Source organism: Micropterus salmoides, unplaced genomic scaffold (genome assembly GCF_014851395.1).
Source record: "Micropterus salmoides isolate LMB-PRFRI ecotype aquatic unplaced genomic scaffold, ASM1485139v1 Ms_hic_scaffold_17, whole genome shotgun sequence".
Lineage (NCBI taxonomy): Eukaryota > Metazoa > Chordata > Actinopteri > Centrarchiformes > Centrarchidae > Micropterus > Micropterus salmoides.
Window position 1 is genome coordinate 5,267,313 of NW_024040817.1, and position 25,645 is coordinate 5,292,957.

The 25,645-nt window shown below is 42.6% G+C and overlaps 2 protein-coding genes across 3 annotated transcripts; both read left to right on the forward strand.

Annotated features, from left to right (window-relative positions):
• Window positions 1-68: 68 nt before the first annotated feature.
• Window positions 69-13,447, forward strand: LOC119906926 (saxitoxin and tetrodotoxin-binding protein 1-like). Of its 2 annotated transcripts, XM_038724387.1 has the most exons (6): window positions 75-555; window positions 905-1,050; window positions 9,529-9,620; window positions 10,325-10,450; window positions 10,584-10,703; window positions 13,315-13,447. In XM_038724387.1, exons 1-6 carry the CDS (start codon window positions 427-429, stop codon window positions 13,362-13,364), a joined length of 663 nt encoding a protein of 220 aa, XP_038580315.1. In that variant the 5' UTR covers window positions 75-426; the 3' UTR covers window positions 13,365-13,447. The 2 variants fall into 2 exon arrangements, with proteins under 2 accessions (XP_038580316.1, XP_038580315.1); XM_038724388.1 differs by lacking the exons at window positions 10,325-10,450; window positions 10,584-10,703; window positions 13,315-13,447 and adding an exon at window positions 10,051-10,306 and having other exon boundaries at window positions 69-555.
• Window positions 13,448-16,650: 3,203 nt separating this feature from the next.
• Window positions 16,651-25,278, forward strand: psmb4 (proteasome 20S subunit beta 4). The gene is made up of 8 exons (XM_038724382.1): window positions 16,651-16,808; window positions 18,365-18,491; window positions 18,580-18,659; window positions 20,353-20,499; window positions 20,615-20,696; window positions 21,935-22,051; window positions 23,734-23,822; window positions 25,155-25,278. Exons 1-8 carry the CDS (start codon window positions 16,678-16,680, stop codon window positions 25,165-25,167), a joined length of 786 nt encoding a protein of 261 aa, XP_038580310.1. The 5' UTR covers window positions 16,651-16,677; the 3' UTR covers window positions 25,168-25,278.
• Window positions 25,279-25,645: the final 367 nt, after the last annotated feature.

The following is a 25,645-nucleotide window of genomic DNA, read 5'->3' on the forward strand; positions in this document are numbered from 1 at the left end:
TGTCCATACATACATACTGTATATACACTGAACAAAATTATAAAGGCAACTGGTCATAACGTTTTAAAATGGGTTCTAACAGACACAGGAAGCTGATGCAAACATGCTGAACTGAGTGTGATGCTGGTCTCTTTGACTGGTTTTGGTCTTTGACTCTGGCTGCTGCACTTTGTACGAGCTGAAACATGGATTCATGGACTGCAGTGATCCCGTCTTCTCTGAACCTTCTTACACAAATAAACAGGAAACTGAAAACAAACAGACCTGGAAGGGAAACAAAGGGTCAATCCGAGCTCGATAACACACTGAGCACACACACTTTGGACTGATTACGGGCAGGCCGGGGGCCGGCTGGGAGCCATTATAAAACAACCTGCTTCCCTTCTCTTGATCTTCTGTCCTGTTTGGTTTTTGTTTCAGAGCAGGATGATTTTTGTGAAGCGAGCGGTGCTGCTGCTGCTGGTGGTGGTGGCGGCGATCGGCACCAACGCACAGCCGGGCCCTGAAGACTGTGACGGGCTGAGCAAAAGGCTGCCAACTAAAGACCTGCACAAGGTGAGTCTGGTTCTGGTCAGCTTGGTGCCTGAGACCAGACATTCATCACTCCTGGGGGGACTGACTTTTTCACAGCCAAATACTTGAGTTCGTTTCATTTGACATTATTGACCCTCTACTCTTAGCTGTGTCAGCCAGGACTGTTAGGGGGTTTGTTTACATGCTCCCTAGTGTGAGTCTGATCCTGGTTATAATCAATATGGAACATAAGAACCTGGTTGTTCATATACCCAAGGATTCTGTCCTATACAGTCGTGATCATTTCTGTACTGAGCTTTATTTTATTTCAGACAGATGTCCTCAGTGGTAGCTTTAGCTTTAGCTCTGACTCCGACCTGTCCTCCTGCAGGTTTTCGGGGACTGGGTCCTGGTCTGGTCCGTCTCTGATAGTCAGCACGGCTGGGACCTCCTGGTGAACCTCTCCAGCTCCCATGTCAAGCTTCAACTCCTCCCTGACAACAAAACCATCATGGCCAACGAGAGGAACATGTTCCCGTGAGTGCTTTCATAAGAAATGATTTAAATAGTGGTGTAAATCAGTCAGCTGCTGGCGGTGCATTCATACTTAGCGTACAGATGTGAAAGTGGTTTCTTGGAAGAAGTGGCCTCAGATAATGACATGAGATATGATCTTCAGAGATGTTGGGTTCAAGGGCGTCACTTTGTGTTGAAAAGTGGTTGGAACCTAAGGGCTCAGATTAGGGGCATGATGATACACTTGTGTCAAGACCTGACGATGCTCAAAACTACTTAGAAGAAAAATGAAATGTATGGGTCTGTGGGTCCTCCCCTCTAAGATTTTGAGCATTAAACACTTCATTTCTGTACCATTTCATTTAGAAAAAGAGAAACAAAAAATTCAGCGGGCAGGTGGACATTCATAAATAAAAAAATATAACAGAATATAATGCAGTTATCAGCAGCCTGTTACTTTTTTGAACTATGCACATTTGTTTCTTCTATATTTAAATTGCATGTTTTAATAGCATTTTAATTTATTAGTTAATATTTGTTGGTGCAATTTTTCAGAATGTTTTTAACAAATGCTTTCAGAAAGTGATGGGGAAAAATCAGCCATTTCAAAATGTGGTGGGAACATGTCCCCAGCGTCCCCAGTGAAAATGACACCTGTGGTTGGGCTCAATATTACTCTTGTTTGTCTTCGGTTAGTTGAAAACAGGAGTTCATATATACAGGATCTCACATAAATGAGTCCACCCCTCACATTTCTGTAAATATCTGATGATATCTTTTCATGTTTCAACGCTGAAGAAATGACACTTTGCTCCAGTGTAAAGTAGTGAGCGTGCAGCTTGTATAACAGTGTAAAGTAGTGTGCGTGCAGCTTGTATAACAGTGTAAAGTAGTGAGCGAGCAGCTTGTATAACAGTGTAAAGTAGTGAGCGTGCAGCTTGTATAACAGTGTAAAGTAGTGAGCGTTCAGCATGTATAACAGTGTAAAGTAGTGAGCGTGCAGCTTGTATAACAGTGTAAAGTAGTGAGCGTGCAGCTTGTATAACAGTGTAAAGTAGTGAGCGTACAGCTTGTATAACAGTGTAAAGTAGTGAGCGTACAGCTTAGCTTGTGTAACAGTGTAAAGTAGTGAGCGAGCAGCTTGTATAACAGTGTAAAGTAGTGAGCGTGCAGCTTGTATAACAGTGTAAAGTAGTGAGCGTACAGCTTGTATGACAGTGTAAAGTAGTGAGTGTGCAGCTTGTATAACAGTGTAAAGTAGTGAGCGAGCAGCTTGTATAACAGTGTAAAGTAGTGAGCGTGCAGCTTGTATAACAGTGTAAAGTAGTGAGCGAGCAGCTTGTATAACAGTGTAAAGTAGTGAGCGAGCAGCTTGTATAACAGTGTAAAGTAGTGAGCGTGCAGCTTGTATAACAGTGTAAAGTAGTGAGCGTACAGCTTAGCTTGTATAACAGTGTAAAGTAGTGAGCGTGCAGCTTGTATAACAGTGTAAAGTAGTGAGCGTAGGTGCAGCTTGTATAACAGTGTAAAGTAGTGAGCGTAGGTGCAGCTTGTATAACAGTGTAAAGTAGTGAGCGTAGGTGCAGCTTGTATAACAGTGTAAAGTAGTGAGCGAGCAGCTTGTATAACAGTGTAAAGTAGTGAGCGTGCAGCTTGTATAACTGTGTAAAGTAGCGAGCGTACAGCTTGTATAACAGTGTAAAGTAGTGAGCGTAGGTGCAGCTTGTACAACAGTGTAAAGTAGTGAGGGTGCAGCTTGTATAACAGTGTAAAGTAGTGAGCGAGCAGCTTGTATAACAGTGTAAAGTAGTGAGCGTACAGCTTAGCTTGTATAACAGTGTAAAGTAGTGAGCGTGCAGCTTGTATAACAGTGTAAAGTAGTGAGCGTAGGTGCAGCTTGTATAACAGTGTAAAGTAGTGAGGGTGCAGCTTGTATAACAGTGTAAAGTAGTGAGGGTGCAGCTTGTATAACAGTGTAAAGTAGTGAGCGTGCAGCTTGTATAACTGTGTAAAGTAGTGAGCGTACAGCTTGTATAACAGTGTAAAGTAGTGAGCGTACGTACAGCTTGTATAACAGTGTAAAGTAGTGAGCGTACGTACAGCTTGTATAACAGTGTAAAGTAGTGAGCGTACAGCTTGTATAACAGTGTAAAGTAGTGAGCGTGCAGCTTGTATAACAGTGTAAAGTAGTGAGCGTACAGCTTGTATAACAGTGTAAAGTAGTGAGCGTACAGCTTAGCTTGTGTAACAGTGTAAAGTAGTGAGCGAGCAGCTTGTATAACAGTGTAAAGTAGTGAGCGTGCAGCTTGTATAACAGTGTAAAGTAGTGAGCGTAAAGCTTGTATAACAGTGTAAAGTAGTGAGTGTGCAGCTTGTATAACAGTGTAAAGTAGTGAGCGAGCAGCTTGTAGAACAGTGTAAAGTAGTGAGCGTAGGTGCAGCTTGTATAACAGTGTAAAGTAGTGAGCGAGCAGCTTGTATAACAGTGTAAAGTAGTGAGCGTGCAGCTTGTATAACAGTGTAAAGTAGTGAGCGTACAGCTTAGCTTGTATAACAGTGTAAAGTAGTGAGCGTGCAGCTTGTATAACAGTGTAAAGTAGTGAGCGTAGGTGCAGCTTGTATAACAGTGTAAAGTAGTGAGCGTAGGTGCAGCTTGTATAACAGTGTAAAGTAGTGAGCGTAGGTGCAGCTTGTATAACAGTGTAAAGTAGTGAGCGAGCAGCTTGTATAACAGTGTAAAGTAGTGAGCGTGCAGCTTGTATAACTGTGTAAAGTAGCGAGCGTACAGCTTGTATAACAGTGTAAAGTAGTGAGCGTAGGTGCAGCTTGTACAACAGTGTAAAGTAGTGAGGGTGCAGCTTGTATAACAGTGTAAAGTAGTGAGCGAGCAGCTTGTATAACAGTGTAAAGTAGTGAGCGTGCAGCTTGTATAACAGTGTAAAGTAGTGAGCGTAGGTGCAGCTTGTATAACAGTGTAAAGTAGTGAGGGTGCAGCTTGTATAACAGTGTAAAGTAGTGAGGGTGCAGCTTGTATAACAGTGTAAAGTAGTGAGCGTGCAGCTTGTATAACTGTGTAAAGTAGTGAGCGTACAGCTTGTATAACAGTGTAAAGTAGTGAGCGAGCAGCTTGTATAACAGTGTAAAGTAGTGAGCGTACGTACAGCTTGTATAACAGTGTAAAGTAGTGAGCGTACAGCTTGTATAACAGTGTAAAGTAGTGAGCGTGCAGCTTGTATAACAGTGTAAAGTAGTGAGCGTAGGTGCAGCTTGTATAACAGTGTAAAGTAGTGAGCGTTAGCTTATATAACAGTGTAAAGTAGTGAGCGTACAGCTTGTATAACAGTGTAAAGTAGTGGGCATGCAGCTTGTATAACAGTGTAAAGTAGTGAGCGTGCAGCTTGTATAACAGTGTAAAGTAGTGAGCGTAGGTGCAGCTTGTATAACAGTGTAAAGTAGTGAGCGTAGGTGCAGCTTGTAGAACAGTGTAAAGTAGTGAGCGTAGGTGCAGCTTGTATAACAGTGTAAAGTAGTGAGCGTGCAGCTTGTATAACAGTGTAAAGTAGTGCGCGTACAGCTTGTATAACAGTGTAAAGTAGTGAGCGTGCAGCTTGTATAACAGTGTAAAGTAGTGAGCGTACAGCTTAGCTTGTATAACAGTGTAAAGTAGTGAGCATGCAGCTTGTATAACAGTGTAAAGTAGTGAGCGTGCAGCTTGTATAACAGTGTAAAGTAGTGAGCGTAGGTGCAGCTTGTATAACAGTGTAAAGTAGTGAGCGTGCAGCTTGTATAACAGTGTAAAGTAGTGAGCGTAGGTGCAGCTTGTATAACAGTGTAAAGTAGTGAGGGTGCAGCTTGTATAACAGTGTAAAGTAGTGAGCGTAGGTGCAGCTTGTATAACAGTGTAAAGTAGTGAGCGTAGGTGCAGCTTGTATAACAGTGTAAAGTAGTGAGCGTAGGTGCAGCTTGTAGAACAGTGTAAAGTAGTGAGCGTAGGTGCAGCTTGTATAACAGTGTAAAGTAGTGAGCGTAGGTGCAGCTTGTATAACAGTGTAAAGTAGTGAGCGTAGGTGCAGCTTGTATAACAGTGTAAAGTAGTGAGCGTAGGTGCAGCTTGTATAACAGTGTAAAGTAGTGAGCGAGCAGCTTGTATAACAGTGTAAAGTAGTGAGCGTGCAGCTTGTATAACTGTGTAAAGTAGCGAGCGTACAGCTTGTATAACAGTGTAAAGTAGTGAGCGTAGGTGCAGCTTGTACAACAGTGTAAAGTAGTGAGGGTGCAGCTTGTATAACAGTGTAAAGTAGTGAGCGAGCAGCTTGTATAACAGTGTAAAGTAGTGAGCGTACAGCTTAGCTTGTATAACAGTGTAAAGTAGTGAGCGTGCAGCTTGTATAACAGTGTAAAGTAGTGAGCGTAGGTGCAGCTTGTATAACAGTGTAAAGTAGTGAGGGTGCAGCTTGTATAACAGTGTAAAGTAGTGAGGGTGCAGCTTGTATAACAGTGTAAAGTAGTGAGCGTGCAGCTTGTATAACTGTGTAAAGTAGTGAGCGTACAGCTTGTATAACAGTGTAAAGTAGTGAGCGAGCAGCTTGTATAACAGTGTAAAGTAGTGAGCGTACGTACAGCTTGTATAACAGTGTAAAGTAGTGAGCGTACAGCTTGTATAACAGTGTAAAGTAGTGAGCGTGCAGCTTGTATAACAGTGTAAAGTAGTGAGCGTACAGCTTGTATAACAGTGTAAAGTAGTGAGCGTACAGCTTAGCTTGTGTAACAGTGTAAAGTAGTGAGCGAGCAGCTTGTATAACAGTGTAAAGTAGTGAGCGTGCAGCTTGTATAACAGTGTAAAGTAGTGAGCGTAAAGCTTGTATAACAGTGTAAAGTAGTGAGTGTGCAGCTTGTATAACAGTGTAAAGTAGTGAGCGAGCAGCTTGTAGAACAGTGTAAAGTAGTGAGCGTAGGTGCAGCTTGTATAACAGTGTAAAGTAGTGAGCGAGCAGCTTGTATAACAGTGTAAAGTAGTGAGCGTGCAGCTTGTATAACAGTGTAAAGTAGTGAGCGTACAGCTTAGCTTGTATAACAGTGTAAAGTAGTGAGCGTGCAGCTTGTATAACAGTGTAAAGTAGTGAGCGTAGGTGCAGCTTGTATAACAGTGTAAAGTAGTGAGCGTAGGTGCAGCTTGTATAACAGTGTAAAGTAGTGAGCGTAGGTGCAGCTTGTATAACAGTGTAAAGTAGTGAGCGAGCAGCTTGTATAACAGTGTAAAGTAGTGAGCGTGCAGCTTGTATAACTGTGTAAAGTAGCGAGCGTACAGCTTGTATAACAGTGTAAAGTAGTGAGCGTAGGTGCAGCTTGTACAACAGTGTAAAGTAGTGAGGGTGCAGCTTGTATAACAGTGTAAAGTAGTGAGCGAGCAGCTTGTATAACAGTGTAAAGTAGTGAGCGTGCAGCTTGTATAAAAGTGTAAAGTAGTGAGCGTAGGTGCAGCTTGTATAACAGTGTAAAGTAGTGAGGGTGCAGCTTGTATAACAGTGTAAAGTAGTGAGGGTGCAGCTTGTATAACAGTGTAAAGTAGTGAGCGTGCAGCTTGTATAACTGTGTAAAGTAGTGAGCGTACAGCTTGTATAACAGTGTAAAGTAGTGAGCGAGCAGCTTGTATAACAGTGTAAAGTAGTGAGCGTACGTACAGCTTGTATAACAGTGTAAAGTAGTGAGCGTACAGCTTGTATAACAGTGTAAAGTAGTGAGCGTGCAGCTTGTATAACAGTGTAAAGTAGTGAGCGTAGGTGCAGCTTGTATAACAGTGTAAAGTAGTGAGCGTTAGCTTATATAACAGTGTAAAGTAGTGAGCGTACAGCTTGTATAACAGTGTAAAGTAGTGGGCATGCAGCTTGTATAACAGTGTAAAGTAGTGAGCGTGCAGCTTGTATAACAGTGTAAAGTAGTGAGCGTAGGTGCAGCTTGTATAACAGTGTAAAGTAGTGAGCGTAGGTGCAGCTTGTAGAACAGTGTAAAGTAGTGAGCGTAGGTGCAGCTTGTATAACAGTGTAAAGTAGTGAGCGTGCAGCTTGTATAACAGTGTAAAGTAGTGCGCGTACAGCTTGTATAACAGTGTAAAGTAGTGAGCGTGCAGCTTGTATAACAGTGTAAAGTAGTGAGCGTACAGCTTAGCTTGTATAACAGTGTAAAGTAGTGAGCATGCAGCTTGTATAACAGTGTAAAGTAGTGAGCGTGCAGCTTGTATAACAGTGTAAAGTAGTGAGCGTAGGTGCAGCTTGTATAACAGTGTAAAGTAGTGAGCGTGCAGCTTGTATAACAGTGTAAAGTAGTGAGCGTAGGTGCAGCTTGTATAACAGTGTAAAGTAGTGAGGGTGCAGCTTGTATAACAGTGTAAAGTAGTGAGCGTAGGTGCAGCTTGTATAACAGTGTAAAGTAGTGAGCGTAGGTGCAGCTTGTATAACAGTGTAAAGTAGTGAGCGTAGGTGCAGCTTGTAGAACAGTGTAAAGTAGTGAGCGTAGGTGCAGCTTGTATAACAGTGTAAAGTAGTGAGCGTAGGTGCAGCTTGTATAACAGTGTAAAGTAGTGAGCGTGCAGCTTGTATAACAGTGTAAAGTAGTGCGCGTACAGCTTGTATAACAGTGTAAAGTAGTGAGCGTGCAGCTTGTATAACAGTGTAAAGTAGTGAGCGTAGGTGCAGCTTGTATAACAGTGTAAAGTAGTGAGCGTGCAGCTTGTATAACAGTGTAAAGTAGTGAGCGAGCAGCTTGTATAAAAGTGTAAAGTAGTGAGCATGCAGCTTGTATAACAGTGTAAAGTAGTGAGCGTGCAGCTTGTATAACGGTGTAAAGTAGTGAGCGTGCAGCTTGTATAACGGTGTAAAGTAGTGAGCGTGCAGCTTGTATAACGGTGTAAAGTAGTGAGCGAGCAGCTTGTATAAAAGTGTAAAGTAGTGAGCGTGCAGCTTGTGTAACAGTGTAAAGTAGTGAGCGTGCAGCTTGTATAACAGTGTAAAGTAGTGAGCGTGCAGCTTATATAACAGTGTAAAGTAGTGAGCGTACAGCTTGTATAACAGTGTAAAGTAGTGAGCGTGCAGCTTGTATAAAAGTGTAAAGTAGTGAGCGTGCAGCTTGTAGAACAGTGTAAAGTAGTGAGCGTGCAGCTTGTATAAAAGTGTAAAGTAGTGAGCGTAGGTGCAGCTTGTATAACAGTGTAAAGTAGTGAGCGTGCAGCTTGTAGAACAGTGTAAATCTTCTGTCCCCTCAAAATACATCACACAGCCATTAATGTCTAAACCGCTGGCAACAAAAGTGAGGACACCCCTAAGTGAAAATGTCCAAATTGGACCCAAAGTGTCAGTATTTTGTGTGGTCACCATTATTTTCCAGCACTGCCTTAACCCTCTTGGGCCTGGAGTTCAGCAGAGCTTCACAGGTTGCCACTCCTCCATGACGACATCACGGAGCTGGTGGATGTTAGAGACCTTGCGCTCCTCCACCTTCCGTTTGAGGAGCCCCACAGATGGTCAGTAGGGTTCAGGTCTGGAGACATGCTCGGCCAGTCCGTCACCTTTACCCTCAGCTTCTTTAGCGAGGCGGCAGTCATCTTGGAGGTGTGTTTGGGGTCGTTATCATGTTGGAATCCTGCCCTGCGGCCCAGTCTCTGAAGGAAGGGGATCCTGCTCTGCTTCAGTATGTCACAGTACATGTTGTACGGCCTGAGCCCTGACAGGCTGACCCCCCCACCCCTTCAACCTCTGCAGCAATGCTAACAGCACTCACACATCTATTTCCCATAGACGACCTCTGGATATGACGCTGAGCACGTGCACTCAACTTCTGTGGTCGACCATGGCGAGGCCTGTTCTGAGTGGAACCTGTCCTGGTGAACCGCTGTATGGTCTTGGCCACCGTGCTGCAGCTCAGTTTCAGGGTCTTGGCAGTCTTCTTACAGCCTCGACCATCTTTATGTAGAGCAACCGTTCTTTGTTTCAGATCCTCAGAGAGTTCTTTGCCATGAGGTGCCATGTTGAACTTCCAGTGACCAGTATGAGGGAGTGTGAGAGCGATAACACCAAATTTAACACACCTGCTTCCCATTCACACCTTTTGTAACACTAATGAGTCACATGACATCAGGGAGGGAAAATGGCTAATTGGGCTCCATGTGGACATTTTCACTTAGAGGTGTCCTCACTTTTGTTTCCAGCAGTTTAGACATTAACGGCTGTGTGATGTGTTATTTTGAGGGGACAGCAGATTTACACTGTTACACTCACCACTTTACACTGGAGCAAAGTGTCATTTCTTCAGTGTCGTCACATGATAAGATATATAATCAAATATTTACTAAAATGGGAGGGTTATACTCACTTTTGTGATAAACTGGACAAACTGGATGTAAGAGTCCCAGCCATGAACAGCGGGACGATGTGTCTGACGGTCGTAGACTCAGCAGGTTGTTGTGTCTTCATGTTCTCTAACTGCTTTGTGTTGTGTCATTTTCAGTGATAAGACGTGCTCTAAGTACTTTTTCAACTTGTCGATGCCCTCTGACCCGTCCGACTCTGACCACCACACACTGTACACGGGCGTTGGCAGTGAGTCACATCAACACACACACGTTTGTCTTTCTGTACTTGTAAGGGGCCCAAACCTAACATAAACCCGATCAGAGTATTTTATGTGGATGTCCAGTCAGTGTCGATGGTAAATGCAGTCGAGTGAAGCAATAAATACCTCTGTGTCTGCAATATTGATGGTCCAGACTAACAAACGCAGATCAGTTATGATACGCAGCTAAACCTCTGGTGTGGTTGGAGATCGCTTTTGTTTTTAAAACAAAAACGTAGTAGTGTGGATGCAGCCTGAGTTTGTCAAGTAGTTTTTCCTGCATCCAGCACACTTCAGCTCGGATTTCTAGCCTCCTCCTCTGGCTGGCCAAACATCCTTGTTGTCTTTGATTGTATTGCAAACTAGCTACGTTTCCAACAGCGAAAATGGCTTCCCGTAATGTTATCAACCATGCAGGAGGATGTGGCCGGCAGGAACCAGTAGGACCTGAACCGCCTGAACACCGACTGGTGGAGCCTTTGCTCAGATTTCCAACAGAAACTGAATCATTCTGCTGCGATGAACTGCAGTGTGGGCAGTTTTCAGCGACGCAGAGAGAGCCAGAGTGTGGTTTACTGTAATAAAGTGAAGTATGTTGATGTTACTGATTTACTGTTGTTGTTCTTCCTGATAGTGATGACTTGTTTTGTGTGTGTGTGTGTGTGTGTGTGTGTGTGTGTGTGTGTGTTAGCGGTGGAGAAGGACGGAGTTGTTCGTCCGTACGATGACTCCGGCAAAGTGGATCTCTACGAGACCTGCTCTGACTGTCTGGTGGTGGTCTACAAAGGCTCCCTGAGCCGATTCCTGCTCATCTACAGTAAACTCACAACACACACACTCATCTTTAAATTAAATTAACTTCTGTGTGTGGATTCTCTCATTCTGGTAGTTTATTATGTTAACTAGTTAAATTAAACTCATGACATGTATGTTGTGTGTGTGTGAATCAGGAAGGGAGGGGCAGCATCGGGATGTTGAGCAGCTGAAAGCGGCCCACAGCGATCATCACGAACTGGCCGAGTGTCTGGGATTTCCTCACGACAAACCGTTCATCTACAACGGAGCCGCAGGTCAGTTTGACTAAAGCCTCGTTCACACTACACAATTTTTAGCCTGGATTGCCGGTCTGAGAGCTCGGCGACCATCAGGCTGTGATCAGGGGTAAATCAACGATCGATCGGCGGACCCCAGACGTTATGTGTGAACTACTGAACGACGCATCAAAACGGCTCCCCGACACATCTCTGACACATCGCCGGCGCCAGCCAGATATCTAGCACAACAAATATCTGGAAGAGTCGGCCGACTCGACATCCGCATCCAGCCAATGAGAGCAGGCAGCTACTTCTCACTGCAGAACACTTTTTCCTCCCCTCCAGCTCTCTGTAGCTGAAACGATCCCGCTACCTGCAGATTCTTTGTCTTCATAATAACGAGAAGCTGTTTCGTGTGCAGGTTCGCGTCATTTCCCGTTTCACATTTCACTTGTGTTTTCTTGACAAAACGTGGTTTGGAGACCAGCATCGGGTGACACAGCCGCTGTCAGCTCGTGTAGTGTGTGACCTCCTGTCACCGACCAGTCACGTAGTGTGAACGCCACGACGACTTCAAGACTCTCGTCACAAGACGGCAAGTTGTGTAGTGTGAACGGCACGGCGATCAGCCGGCGCTGAAAGTCGTGTAGTCTGTCAGTAAGACAAGGTAGATCAATCATTTACGAAAGGGAACCGCCGTACAGCTTGGCAGCCTAGTATTAAGAACATGGCAGCTGTGAATCCTGCCGCCATTTCCCCCAAACTAATCCAAGCTGCAGGCAGCAGCCCAGCGTCATCCTCTCTCAACAGACTCACTGATGGACCCACTCCGGTTTGCATAGAGGGTTGGATGATGCAAAGGTATTTATCATAGACCCCATCCACAAACATCAAACACTACATCCTGACTCCTGTTTGCAGATTTCTCCTCTGCACTGAACACCTTGCAGCAACATTTTCTGACTGTGAAACTCCGCTCCCCCCAACTAAATTTGTTGATAATGGACTTTCTTACCAAAAGGTCACAGAGACTCCCGGTCAGTGACACCTTATCTGACGCCCACTTCAACAAGGCTGCGTCCTTCTCTTCATTCTTTACACAGATGACGTCCAGTCCAACTGTCGCTTGGTCAAGTTCGCTGACAAACAGTTCTCTTATCTTTGCTTTCCGGCCCCATCGAAAGGGGTGATAACTAATGCAGTAGTGACCTTTTCCAACATGCAGGCATCACCACTATCCATGGGAGGCCTGTAGACATTGTTGAGGAGTGTAAGCTGGGTAGCTCTGATGAAATTTGCTTCCAGCCCTGAGGAGATCCTCAGTATCTCCTGAGGAAGCACAACCCATTTGGGGCCAGAAGGTCATCCAAGGCTGCCTACATTGATTTCACGTTTCATGTGGTGTGATCGTGGTGATGAAACTCATTGTTAGTGCACAGTATTTTCTCATGATGATGACATTTACTAGAAATTCATTACGCTTCAAGATTCCTCCTCCTAACTGGATGTGAAACTGAACATTATTCTGCTCATTTTCAGGTTCATAATCTTATTTAGAGGTTGTACCAGAACAGGTTTACATGGTTGAAGGATGAAAGGGAAGCGGCTGGACTCCAAACGAGCTGTTTTCAGTTCAGAGCAGAGTTTTCTGAGGGAGATGGGAACTCACTTTGGGCTTTTTCACTTTGCAAACCTGTTACAGCACAAAAAAGGAATATAACTCAACAAAGGAGAGGGAAAAAGCCAAAAAGCAGAATACCACCTCTTTAACGTGGCACTCCCATGGTAAAACTACAACGCTGCGTAGCTTTAACCATTGCTGCCTCAAGGAATTGTGGGACTGCATTATCTCCTTTCCATTGGTAAAGGATGGTCCAGTGTACCCTATGCTGAAGAAAGGAAGCCCCGAAGCACCGTTCCTGAGCTTTTAGAGAATTTGACCTGGGGCGAGTTCAATCTCAAAACGTTTGCAATATTTTCGACATTTTCTGTTTCCTTGCAACGTTGTGCAACATTGCTCAGCGGGCTTCGAGGTATGTTTTCTTCTGTTTGGTGGGCGTGTCTCAGGTGTCACCCGAACAGCTGCGATAAGTTTGTTAACACAACGGTGTTAAAAGGAAAGGAAAATGCAACAACAGGGCGTTCGAGACACCACTGTTTACGTTGAGAAAAACGTTTTGCTACGTTTTGTCGGCGCTGAACTCGGCCCAGCTCTTATCACGGCTGCCACTGAAATACTTCCAGGTTATTTCACGTAGTTAGAACCTTCTGAAGCAAATAACACTATTCGGCTGCAGCCAGGGAGATCACCCACAGGTGGGACACATTACACAAACAAACAGCCAGGTCAAAACCACCTGTGCCTGATTGCACCTGGCCGACTAAGTAGATGAGCCCCAGTTGGATATTCCAGTAAGCTGGTGCCACCTGCTGTCCAAACCTTGGTATAAAACTTTAAATTGCTCATGAACAGACATTTACCAACAACAGCAGACACACGATCAAAACGTTTGGTGGTCTTCATGAGCCAATCAGATGTTCAATAAAGTTAAATATGTTCAGAAAAGAGCACAACCCCAAAAAGGCTTAATAAAAAATGAAGTTTTTAAATATAAAACATGTAAATTATTTTCTTGTCTCCTCACAGATTATTGTCATAAGAAACCTTCTCCGTCGGTGGAGCCTGAACAGTCCTGAGAGAAGATGTTGGAGCAAACGAGTGTCAACGTGTATCATAAATGTCGTTCACAAATAAAATGAAAGCAAAGAAAAAACTAAAACCTGGATGTGTGATTCTTTGTCAGAAAAAAAAATGATGGCTCTGCTTTCCTCAGATTATCTCCATTTTAATCAAACCATCTTTGCTTCTACTTCTCTTTGCCCGAGTGCTCTGAACCGTTTTTACAGTGAGAAAATGGAGTTAATTTACACTGAGGACGCTGGGGACACGTCCACACTTTCTAAAAGCATAACCTTTCTGAAAAAGTTGCTTGAACCAAGAAATGTTAACCAACAAAATGCTTTGAGGTTTATTTGCACAATAACAAATCATTCAATGCAATTTAAAACAACTAAATAATACAACTAATCTAACTAACTAATCTAATCTAAAACAACCCTAAAATGTGTGTCGATCAGCAACCTTAGGAAATTCTGGACACAGTTTCTTCTTGTCCCAGTTTCCCATTCTCTCCCTGTGAACATGACGAACCGCTGGAGTCGGTTTGTCATGTCTTCAGAGACGAGGATTCAGCAGGACAAGGACGGCTACAGCAGGAGGCTAGAACGAAACCTCTGGAACAATGTGAAGGAGAATCAGTGGCTGCAGAAAATAAAACCCTTAAAGACGTCTGGATTGAATTCTTTATTTCAGAAGACTGATTAAAGGGTCATTTCTCTTACATAATTATATAGTAACAACATAGAATAGTAAAAGTTGGTTGTCGGCAAGTAGTAAAATACAAGGTTAGTATGTTCGGGGCGAGACACCCCCCATCCAACGGGCTGAGATGTACCAAACTGTACCAAAGTTTATGGTTGATCGTTTGTAAGTTAGATGTTATTTAGACACTCAGCCCCTTAACCAGCTACCAACTTCACTGTCAGAAAGTCTGAGGTTATAAGTTCACTTATGCTCATATAGCCGGCTGGCTAACATTTATTTCACCTCAGACTTTCTGCTAATGAAGTTCCAGCAACCTCACTTTTTAAAAGTCTGACAAATAAATGATGGGAAAGCTGATACCATAACACAACATATGTCTGTCACATAATCCCGTGCATTTAACCAGCTACTTGTAGTTAAATTAAATCTCTCATTTGCACCTATTAAAGGGATTTTACCCCATGCTAAACTGTGTATATTCATTTTATTAATACAGAAGCATATAAGCTTCTTCAAGATACAAAAAACCCAATGAAATGTTCTTTTATATGTCAGCCAATAGACACTGAGCTTAGGGGGGGGGGGCGTCTTACTCTAAACTAACCAATTCTGCTACCTACATCAATCAAATGGAAATACTCAAGAAAACTACAAGTAGGGTGAAGTCAGATAAATGGGCTAAATAAGGTTGGAGCTTTATGGCGCTCTGAGATTTCTGTAGTGGGCGGGGCACAGCCTACATGAAGTACATCAGAGAAATCCTGTGGAAAATGAGCTCGACATAGTAAATTTCACTCCTCACCGCTGACGGCGATATTCAGCACATAAAGAACAACAGATTTCAGCTCAGAGTTCAACACAATCTCCCCATGAAGCTGATCGGCAAACTCAGCACTCTGGTTTAAACACAACACTCTGCAACTGGAAACTGGACTTCCTCACAAACAGACCCCAGTCAGTTCAGATTCGTGGACTCTCGTCCTCCACTCCAGTGCTCCACACCGGAGCCCCCCAGGGCTGTTTACTCCGCCCCTCCTGTTCACGCTGTACACCACGACTGCATCCCTCGACATGGAGAGAACTCTGCTGTGAAATTTGTGGACGACACCAACAATTTCAAACAACGATGAGACTTCATGTCGGGAGGGAATTCCTAATCTTGCAGAGTGGTGCTCAGAGAACAAGCTGCTGATTGTTGATTTCAGGAAGAAGGAGATAAAGACTCCTGTCTCCATCAGTGGAGCTGAGGTGGAGCAGGTGAACAGTTTCAGGTTCCTGGGAATCAGCATCACAGAGAACCTGACGTGGTCGTCTCACATCTCCACGCTGGTGAAGAAAGCTCAGCTGTATTTCGCTAAATTCTCACGCCAAGTTCTTGTCAGCTTTCACAGAGGAGCAACAGAAAGCATCCTGACTGGAAACATCACTAACATGGGATGTGCACGGCCCAGGACTCTGCAGCAGGTGATTAAAACTGCTCTAGAGATCTAGAAGTTTCTTCTGCCGCACCACCAGACTGCAGAGCAGCTTTTCCACCAAGCTATCAGACTCTTAAACTCTCATTCATCCTCAGCACTGCTCCACTGATTGTTTATTTTAATTTTTTTATTGTCTGCTGAGTAGCAGAAGGGAGTTACAAAACGCAATTTCACTCTACAACTTCTTATATTGTGGCAATAAACCTGCCTACCTAAAGCAAGTAGAAGTAGCCTTACCAACAAAGCAAAATGTTTATGGAAGATGTTTTTTCCAGGCTCTTTCAAATAAAAATAGTTTAAATTTGTAAAGAAACTTAGATTCTTTTCAAAATAGCAATGCTATGCATAGCTTATTAGATGGGCTTATTAGTCATACCAAACAGTGGCCCATTTTAGCTGACTTCACCTTAAAATGTACAGCTTTATTGGCATGAATGTACAACAGTATTGCCAAAGCTACATGTAAATTACATAAGAACAATTAATTTCATACATTTCATTAAATAAGCAAATAAAACAGTAAAAGTTGTGTTTGTGTATGTTAATAAAAATAAATAAAAAATATATAAACTATAAAAATAAATAAATATTAAAAATAAAAGTAAATAATTAAAACAGTAACAGTGTGTGTGTGTGTGTGTGTGTGTGTGTGTTAGAAAATGAAAATAATATATTAAAATAAGTAAATAAAACAACAAAAACACAACTGTGTTTGTGTGTGTTAATAATAATAAATATTATATATATCAAATATAAAGATTCTGTAAAAATAAATATTAAAAATAAAAGTAAATAAATAAAACAGTAAAAGTTGTGTTTGTGTGTTAATACAAAATAAAATTTATATATATATATATAAAATATAAAAATTCCGTAAAAATAAGTATTAAAAATAAAAGTAAATAAATAAATCAGTAAGCGTGTGTGTTAAAAAAAATAAAAATCTATTAAATATTTAAATAAAATTAAACAGTAAAAGTTGTTTGTGTGTTAAAAAAAAATATATATATTAAAAATTGAAATAAAATAAATAAATGAAACAGTAACACGTGATCCACCTGCAGGCGGCGGTGAAGCGCCGCTCCGTGACGTCAAACCGCTTGAACAAGAAGACGCCGTGTCGTCACTTCCTGCGTGTATTTCCAACATGGAGTCGTGCGGAACGAAGATGAGTTTCTGGGAGAACGGACCGAAGCCCGGACAGTTCTACTCCCTCTCCGGCGGCGGCGGCAGCAGCAGCGGACCCGGCACATCATGCGGGCCGGTCCGACACACACTGTGAGTGACCCGCTCCGACAGAACCGCGACTCTTCCCCGTTAATTCAAGCCGAACCTCCGCCGTCGGTTTCGGTTTGCGGTGCTGCATCATCATGGAGCTAACTGATGCTAAGCTAACTGTTAGTTCAGAACCGGTTTAACGCTTTTACAGCTCAGTGTCGATGATCTACGAGTTATTTAACTAACCTAAACATTAAGGACGAGTTCATATCGATCTCTAATAACGGAAATCATTCAGTTTGTTTAGTTTTGCTGACTAACTGTTAGCCGTGTTAGCTAGCCGCTGAACTCCTGCTGTTTAACGTTATCAGCCGTTATTTTTATCTTTCACTATTATGTTCTTAGTTTCTTAACTATATTTCTTCACTATTATGTTCTAGCTTAGTTTAATAAATGTTATTTTAACAACGCAACAAAATGAGTTGGTTAATCTGTTTTGTGCTCCGTGGTTGTTTAGTTCTGATAATTTTACTGCAAACAACAATGAAAAGCATCGTGTTCACTTTATTTATATTACCTGGATCTTGATCAGTGACGTAATCCAGGTGAGCTGTCAAAACTTACTTGTATGTTCTTCCTTCATTGTGTAATATAGTGATTTATCAGATTTTGCTTCCAGCCAGGACGCAAACATTAGCTGTAGCTTTTTCAGCTTCACTAGGTTTCTGTTTTAGCTATTTTAAAATGACTGAAAATGGACATCACGTGGCCGTTCACGTACACTGGGCACGTGCGAGCCGGTGTAAACAGGAAGTCTGCCTCGCAGCTGTAGAAGATTCGGCTAAAGAGGAAAGTTCTACTAGAGACGAACGAAGAGCAGCGACGGTGAAGAACCACAGCGGAGATTTCTCTGCGTGGACCGACAGCGAGGTGGAACTGTTACTGAGAGGAACACGGGACGACAAAGAGGCTGTGGCGGCGGGAAACAGACTGGGAGTGTAGAAGTGTTATTTCCACAGTACAGAATATTTTAACTGATAGGAGCCAATCAGGAAGCCCAACGTGAGCCTCATCGATTTCACCTGTCAGCACTAACACGCCACCCCGGAGTTTAAAACCAGACCGGGGTCGGCGGCTGTTTCAGACTTCAACGTTTTAGGTGGTCGGATTTGCCGTTTTAGTCTAAACGTAGCAGAAGGTCTGAGTTTTAAACGTAGGAGTGAGGATGAAGCCTGAGTTTCATCTTCCGGTAAGCTCTTCCTCTGGACTTTAAAATCTCCAGAAGAAAACGAAACTTCAACTTTGTTTTATTGTCATTCAGCCACATACCGAGTATACAAATGAACGGTGATGGCACAATGAACAAGACAACCCGTCCACCATCGTGTCCCTGAGCAAGACACTTAACCCCTCGTTGCTCCAGAGGCGTGTGACCTCTGACATGTATAGCAGCTGTAAGTCGCTTTGGATAAAAGCGTCAGCTAAATGAATAAATGTAATGTACAGATGAGGTGACCTCAGCGGCAGCTACAGCCTTATTTCATTGTGTTCATAACAACATCAGCGAAACACTGGTGAGATCTTAACCCTCTCTCTCTCTCTCGGCCTCTGTGCAGGAACCCCATGGTAACCGGGACGTCGGTGCTTGGCGTGAAGTTCACTGGCGGCGTCATCATCGCGGCGGACATGTTGGGCTCGTACGGCTCTCTGGCTCGCTTCAGGAACATCTCGCGCCTCATGAAGGTGACGGTCTCCGCTGCCAGAACAACACCGGCTGCAGCAGGAAATAAATAAAACACGTGTTGACAGTTTTTTTGTTGTTTGGTTTCAGGTGAACAGCAACACCATCCTGGGAGCTTCAGGAGATTACGCCGACTACCAGTATCTCAAACAGGTCATCGAACAGATGGTGTAAGCTGCTGCTCCCACACAGACGATCTTTATTTCTTCTTTTCCTCAACGTTATCTTTATTAGTTGTCAAACAGCCGTTGAACGGACAAACATGACCAGAGGTGGGAAGAGTACAAAAATATTCTGCTTAAGTACAAGTAAAGTACGTTTTAACCTCCTAAAAGAACTTATTTATACTGATTTAATTAAATCGCAGTCCTATGGCGCTTTTAGTTTGTTTGACCGATACTTTTCCAAATCAGTGGTGAAAAATGACATTTAATGTTCTAATGAGAAGTTTGAGAAAGTTTTCGCTTCATTAGGAAACAGATTAGACTGGCGGGAAACACTGGCCTGTACATGAAATCACGTCCCTATTTACCTTCGGACCGGCGGTCGTTTTAATGGGACTTCACGAGCGTTCGTATAATAACTAGTTAGCAGCAGGTTGCTGACGCCAACCGACACTGCACTGATGTCTGTTTGGCTGTTTGGAGCAAAGCTTCTTACCAAACTATGAACCACCAATTGAAGCAGGCTATTATTTAACTGACCTCTACATCCGGGGTCCTCAACTACATTTGTACACAGCAGACACTGTGGGGGCCCGACTCTTAAACACGGTAGGCCTAAATCTACACAGGCCGACTTAAAATGGAGGCCGTTCACTGAGAAGTGATGGTTAAAATCTGTCATTGTAAATGTTACTCTGATTGGCACGATTTATTAAAGAGGTGGTAGTTTGGTTTTTGGCTTTTCCCAGTTATATTCCTTTTTTGTGCATGTAACAGGTTTGCAAAGTGAAAAAGCCCAAAGGGAGTTCCCACCTCCCACAGAAAACTCTGCTCTGAACTGAAAACAGCTCGTTTGGAGTCCCGCTTTCATCCCTGTGAATGAAAACTAAATGCGCCTCATATAATGTGCATTTATCTTTAGACACGCCCTCAGAAACAGCGAGCTGCAGCACACAGCTCTATTTTCCATAATTCTGTGAGCTGCCATGATCTGACTTCACGCTGCACACAGCATGAGTCTGCAGACACTGAAAGGAGCTGGTTACCCAGCTGAGAAGGGTGTAGGTTGCATTTCCTGCGACTACTTCAAAATAAAAGTCAAGTGTTTCGCCAGTTAAGTGTAAAATGACAGATTTAAAAAAACTACACAAAAAATCTACTCAATTACAGTAACGTGAGTAATTTAAATTCATTACTTTCCACCTCTGAACATGACGATGTACAAAATGTCAGTAACACACAAACACCCCCAAATAGCAACGGTGCAGGATTATATAAAGAAAAATAAATACATAAAAGAGCCAAACCATAAAGCAAAATAAAGAGAGAGAGAACCAACATCAGCCCTGGTGCGTCGATCCAGATAAAAATAAAGGACAACCTGTTGCACAAAACAAATGTCTGCCTCTGACATCACTGTTGGATTCCATACTTCAGCTATTGGAATCAATCAAAGGAGCGTTAAATCAGGCGAACCCTTCAGATTACACATTATTCTTTTCTACTTCATCAGTCCATCTAGTAGTTGTAGTTCGGTGGCTCATCTTTCCACAGACACCTGTGGTTTGTTTTTAATGACTTTGATCCCAGATATCTTGGCGGTTATTCCTGTGATGTCCTTAGACAGAGCGAAGTTTAACCTCCTGCACTTGTTGAGATGTTAAGTTTTAGTTTTGTCCGGTTCCTTCGTCTCCGTCAGCATCGACGAGGAGCTGCTGGGTGACGGTCACAGCTACAGCCCGAAGGCGGTGCACTCCTGGCTCACCAGAGTGATGTACAACCGCCGCAGCAAGATGAATCCTCTGTGGAACACCGTGGTGATCGGAGGCTTCTACAACGGAGAGAGGTGGGCGCCGTCTCCTCTTCTTCTCTCTTCCTGGCTTTAGTCCGCTCTGCAAACTCATTTATGTTGAAACTAAACCTTTTGTGCACAACTAACCGGCCATCTTGCCTCCCTGTAGTTTCCTAGGTTATGTGGACAAGCTGGGCGTGGCCTATGAGGCGCCCACGGTGGCCACAGGCTTTGGAGCGTACCTGGCTCAGGTGAGTTTGAGAACGTGACATAACTACACACACAGATGACTCGCAGACCCAGAAAGGAAAGCATCAGGTTACGACCTCATGATTTAAAAATGCTGCAGCATATGCAGAAATTACTTTTAACACGGAGGCGGTGAAGAAACAGGAAGTAACAGGAACCAGCTGCTGGTGCTGATCAGGTACCAGGCTCGTGTGGAGACAGAGGAAACAGGATTGGCGTGCTGACTCGCTTCACTTGTTCACGCACAGCGGTTCTGCTACAGAGAAGACATTTCTGAACAGAGTCTCTGTCTAGTGCCGTTTTTCCATTGCAGATCATAGCGACGCCACACAAACCAGCGAACATTCCTCACAATGTACAGACAGATAAGCCAGTGTTTCCCATATGCTCGTTTAGTTGAACGCCACAGATTGATTTTCCATGTTTTATTTATTTATTTTTACTAAGCTTATTTAAAATCGTGTTTGATTGCAGAGCGCCAAAGCACTTTCCTCTCGCTCGTCCCTCTCCCTCATGAACAGCGCTGCACAAATCTGTCCAACACGACGCTCTCAATCTCGGAGACCCAGCTTAAAAAAGTTATTAGCCAGCATGCAAGGAGCCAAGTTAATAAGGAGAGCCGAGCTAATGTTAGAATGCAGCTGGATTATCAAGGCTACCCCGCTGTGCATAGCTGGTAGTCAAAATCGATGCGTGCAGGAAGTGGATTTATTGATGAAATAACGTATGAAAATTATAAAACTTTCTGCTGCTGGCCTCTGTCAGGCGCGCGCAATGATTCTCTCTGACCAATCAGCTGTCTGCTGTGTTTTCACGTCACATTTTAGTTTCCCTCAGCTCGCTTTGAACCTCGACGGAGGTGATACAAAAAAGAGGTATCTGGAAGCAGGTACAGGTGCAACTTTTCCACAGTGGAAAATCAAACAAAGGCGAGTGGAGCTGGTACCGTGCGGCGGAAAACTTCAGGTGGTCGAAGGCGAGGTCGTGTAGATGCAGCTTGTCCTTCTGCTTCCACTGTTAACGCACATCTACATATTTTCGTAACAGGTGGCGTCAACGAATCGGTTCAGCTCTAGACTCTTTATCAGCTTCAGTTTGTAGAAAATCTGTGACTGTTTGTTCCACGTCTGAAATCTGTTTCACTTCCTGTCTGAACACTTAGAGAAAAGATCTGCAGCGTGACCAGCGCCTGTGAGAAGTGTGTGTTTAACCTGCTCTGTGTGTGTGTGTGTGTGTGTAGCCCCTGATGAGGGAGGTGCTGGAGAACAAGGTGGAGATCACCAAGCAGGAGGCCCGGGACCTGGTGGAGCGCTGCCTCAAAGTGCTTTACTACAGAGACGCTCGCTCCTACAACAGGGTGAGTTTATATCTGCTCGCTTTTAGCCTGATGTCTCTTTCTGCCTCCTGCTTTTGACACACTTTGAGTTGTTTAACCTTCGGACTTAAAAAAATAATGGCTGTGGTTTGACGGGTGATTAACGAGGGGGTCGGTAGTCTCGAAATGATCAGTTGAGAAATCTGAAGAACTTTATCGTTCATTTAAACAAACAGAATTGAACACAATTAAAACACTTAAAGCTTTCACACTTTTCAGTTTGATCTGAATTAGGGCTGGAAAATAAAACAAAATAATTATTTTCCTCAATAACAATATAACAAATGTATCCAACGAAGGTTAAAATGAAGGGCAACTATGACCTGGATGACTGAGAATCTTCATAGACATCAATATAACAAATGTTTGATTTTACATCATGAACGAATCAGCATTTAATGTTTCTATTCAAGAAATTTGTTTTGAGGAAAAAGGGAGCGAAACTAACCGGATAATATATGAAAATATTTGATCATAATGGTTTTTAATTTTCTGCCTCAGATTAAAGGCCCATATACACTCCTGCGTAGCCCCGTAGCCTACGCCGTCACTTTGACGCAGAAGTATAGTCTCTGAGAACTGCGTTTACCAACTCAGACAAAGACCTTATGTACCGTAAAACTAAAATTAATAGCCGAGTCCCAAACAGCCGCCTGCTGTGGGAACACATTTGGACAAATAAACGCAGGTCTCCATTAAAAGCCTGGTCTGGTTTTTATAGAAGTTCTCTGGATGTTTAAAACCTTTTAAACCCTGCGGGGTCGCCGCTTTAGCTGCTTCTGAGCTGCTCAAACTGTTAATCCACATATTTAATGTTTAAACGTGTGACCAATGTGTCGGTGTGGACACGCTGCACATCGTTAGATCGGTTACATTCTCCACGATTCAGTTGTTCAGTTCATTTAACGGAAACAACGAGCCCCAAAGTCTGATTCTTAGAGATTTACAGGTGTAACCTGATGGTACAAGGGATGAAAAGTGCCGACTCGTGTTACCTTTGAAGCCTCGTTAATGTGTCCGTTCCCGATTATTTATCTTCCTTCAGTCTGTGAGGCTCCACCCATCAAAAGAACCAGAACAGCATTTTGTAAAAATGAATCCAAGTGGTGAATCCTGTCACGTGAAGTCCGTCGCTCTCTGTCTGCTAACTTCTCTCCTCCTGCAGCCTGTTGTTTTCATTACGTCGCTGCCTTCAAATAAGACGTCTGTCGCAGCAAGATCAAATGAATGAAGCCTGGGCTACTAATCAAAGTTTTACGGTATTGTATATTTGGAAAGCAAATATTTAAATGTGCTATATAAGTAAACGTTAGTTGATTTGACGAGTTGTTTAAGTCCAATAAATGTAGAACAATCCATCAGCAAAACACAAGTCAATCACTAAACAAAGAGAAAAGGAAGTTCAGTCTGCAGACTTAAGGAATGTTTCTCCCATTTTGAAACCCTCCTTCGCTTTTACCCTGAAGCTGGGACACAAGACGCCTCCGACCTCCTCGGTTATTGATGAGCAAACTGAGACCCACACTGTGCGTCTCACTGCAGCTACACGACTTCACTGCCAATCCTTCCCTTAATCCGATCGTCACACTACTTTCACTTTCTCAACCTCCACGCGGATGTGTTGAGGTGATAATGAGTAATGTGATGTTGTGTTTTTGTTTTAGCACGAGATCGCCATAGTAACAGAAGAGGGCGTAGAGATCATTGGTCCGCTGTCCTCTGAAACCAACTGGGACATCGCCAACATGGTCAGGTAGGTTCAAAGGTCACAGACGAGTCAGTGGGTTTAAATCCACCTCAGTAACCTGTAAACCAGAGACTGGCTGCTGCAGAAGCAGCATCTTGGATCTCTAAGATTCACTGGGATGCAGCCCACCTGAATAGCTTTATGAAAGTGGTGAATTTGCAAGAAAATAACTTGTAAATCCTCTGAAATTAAAGTCACAAAAAATCCAGACCACTGATGTTTTATTTTGAATAGACCCGGTTCCTGAACCACCCCCCCTGTATTTTAGAGAGTTTTTCTCATATTGTCAGACATTGGACCTAACGTTCAGTTTTACCTTTACACCTTAATCATATTACACATAAAAGAAGAGATAAATAAAATATTAAATAGAGAATTACAACACAAACACTGAAGATAATTACAGATTTACTGCATGCACTGCCAACCAGCTTAATCTGGATTTGCTGGCTGACACGGTGTGAGATTCGGACACCTGGGCTAACAGTCTGAGCCTGTCGGTGTATCGTCACAAAAAAGTTTGATTAATTTAAATCATGAACAAATTAGCACTAATTTTTTCTATTAAGATATTTATTTTGTTGTGGAAAAGGGACTGAAAAAAGATTTGACTTAATTTTACTTAAAATCTTTTTTTTAATATACTTATCTTGTTTCGAATGTTCTTCCTCAAATGTGTTAAGTGATCCACTGTTTGGCAAGTTTTTGTCATGTTCTGATCATAAAGAACCGTTTAAAACCACAATTAACGATCTGGTTTCATCAAAAAGCAAAAATCAGCATTTCAAATTGAAAGAAATAACGATATGATGACATTTATCGTGATAATTATCAATATCGAATGGTATGATTCATATTCAGGGTTGGTTTAAGTCACTGCATCTCCAGACACAACTCCATGGCTTTATGTAGGCGTTACGTAACAAATCTGTGACTTGTTCGGTGTGTTTTAAAAAATAAATAAATAAAGTTAACGGTGATGGCCATAATCTGAGGGCTTTGAGCACAACCGACAGTGAAGTAAATGGAGAATATTTACTGTTTGGTGATTATACTTTTAAAGATGTGAATGTTTTGACTCCAGCAAAAACACATTTTGATAATATAATTAAATCTGAGTATTATTGAACCAAACAGACTTAGCATTGATTGTTCTTCTTTTTAGGACATGTTGATGCCTCTAAAAATAAATAACCTCTGTCATTGGTTGAACTGGTCACAACCGGTGTTGTGAACAATATATATGAAAATAATATATAAAATTTCTGATTAAAAGTTCCTGATGATAGAAATATTATTTGTTCTGCACTGATTCATCTTTCTCCTGTTTGTCTGCAGCGGGTTTGAATGAAGACGTGCTGCTTCTCCGCCGAGTCAAAACCAACCTATCTATCCCAGTTTATTTTTTTTCTGATGTTCATTGTAACTTTTGTATAATGGAAAATAAATGTGATAAATCAAGTTCTTCTGGCTTTATTTGTGAGTTTTATACAATGTGGTCACCGCTTGAACTTTGAAATGTCTGTCCAGTAAACAACTCATATCACACTATATATTTGCCTACAGTTAGACTCGACTTTATGATATTCAGTAGCTATTCTTACTTTCGATTTCAGACTGATCATGTCAGATTTATTTTCTTTTGTCTGTTCATTTTTAGTTAAATGAAATGCACATTAAACGCTGATTGTTTACGTCCCCTAAGGGATCCTAATATAAAATGGATATTTGGTCAAATTAGACCATAAAATAATTCATTTTCAAAGAAAACACGATTGAATAAATTGGCCTGCTATAATAGATAGCGCTGCACTTTCTAACCTCACGCC

What these genes read in the sequence shown, in the direction of transcription:
- LOC119906926 (XM_038724387.1), top strand. Translation starts at nt 427, where the DNA reads ATGATTTTTGTGAAGCGAGCGGTGCTGCTGCTGCTGGTGGTGGTGGCG. An exon ending in CAACTAAAGACCTGCACAAG is followed by an intron (nt 556 to 904) that starts GTGAGTCTGGTT and finishes GTCCTCCTGCAG; the next exon opens with GTTTTCGGGGACTGGGTCCT. An exon ending in CCGATTCCTGCTCATCTACA is followed by an intron (nt 10,451 to 10,583) that starts GTAAACTCACAA and finishes TGTGTGAATCAG; the next exon opens with GAAGGGAGGGGCAGCATCGG.
- psmb4 (XM_038724382.1), top strand. Translation starts at nt 16,678, where the DNA reads ATGGAGTCGTGCGGAACGAAGATGAGTTTCTGGGAGAACGGACCGAAG. An exon ending in ACATCTCGCGCCTCATGAAG is followed by an intron (nt 18,492 to 18,579) that starts GTGACGGTCTCC and finishes GTTTGGTTTCAG; the next exon opens with GTGAACAGCAACACCATCCT. An exon ending in GGCTTCTACAACGGAGAGAG is followed by an intron (nt 20,500 to 20,614) that starts GTGGGCGCCGTC and finishes GCCTCCCTGTAG; the next exon opens with TTTCCTAGGTTATGTGGACA.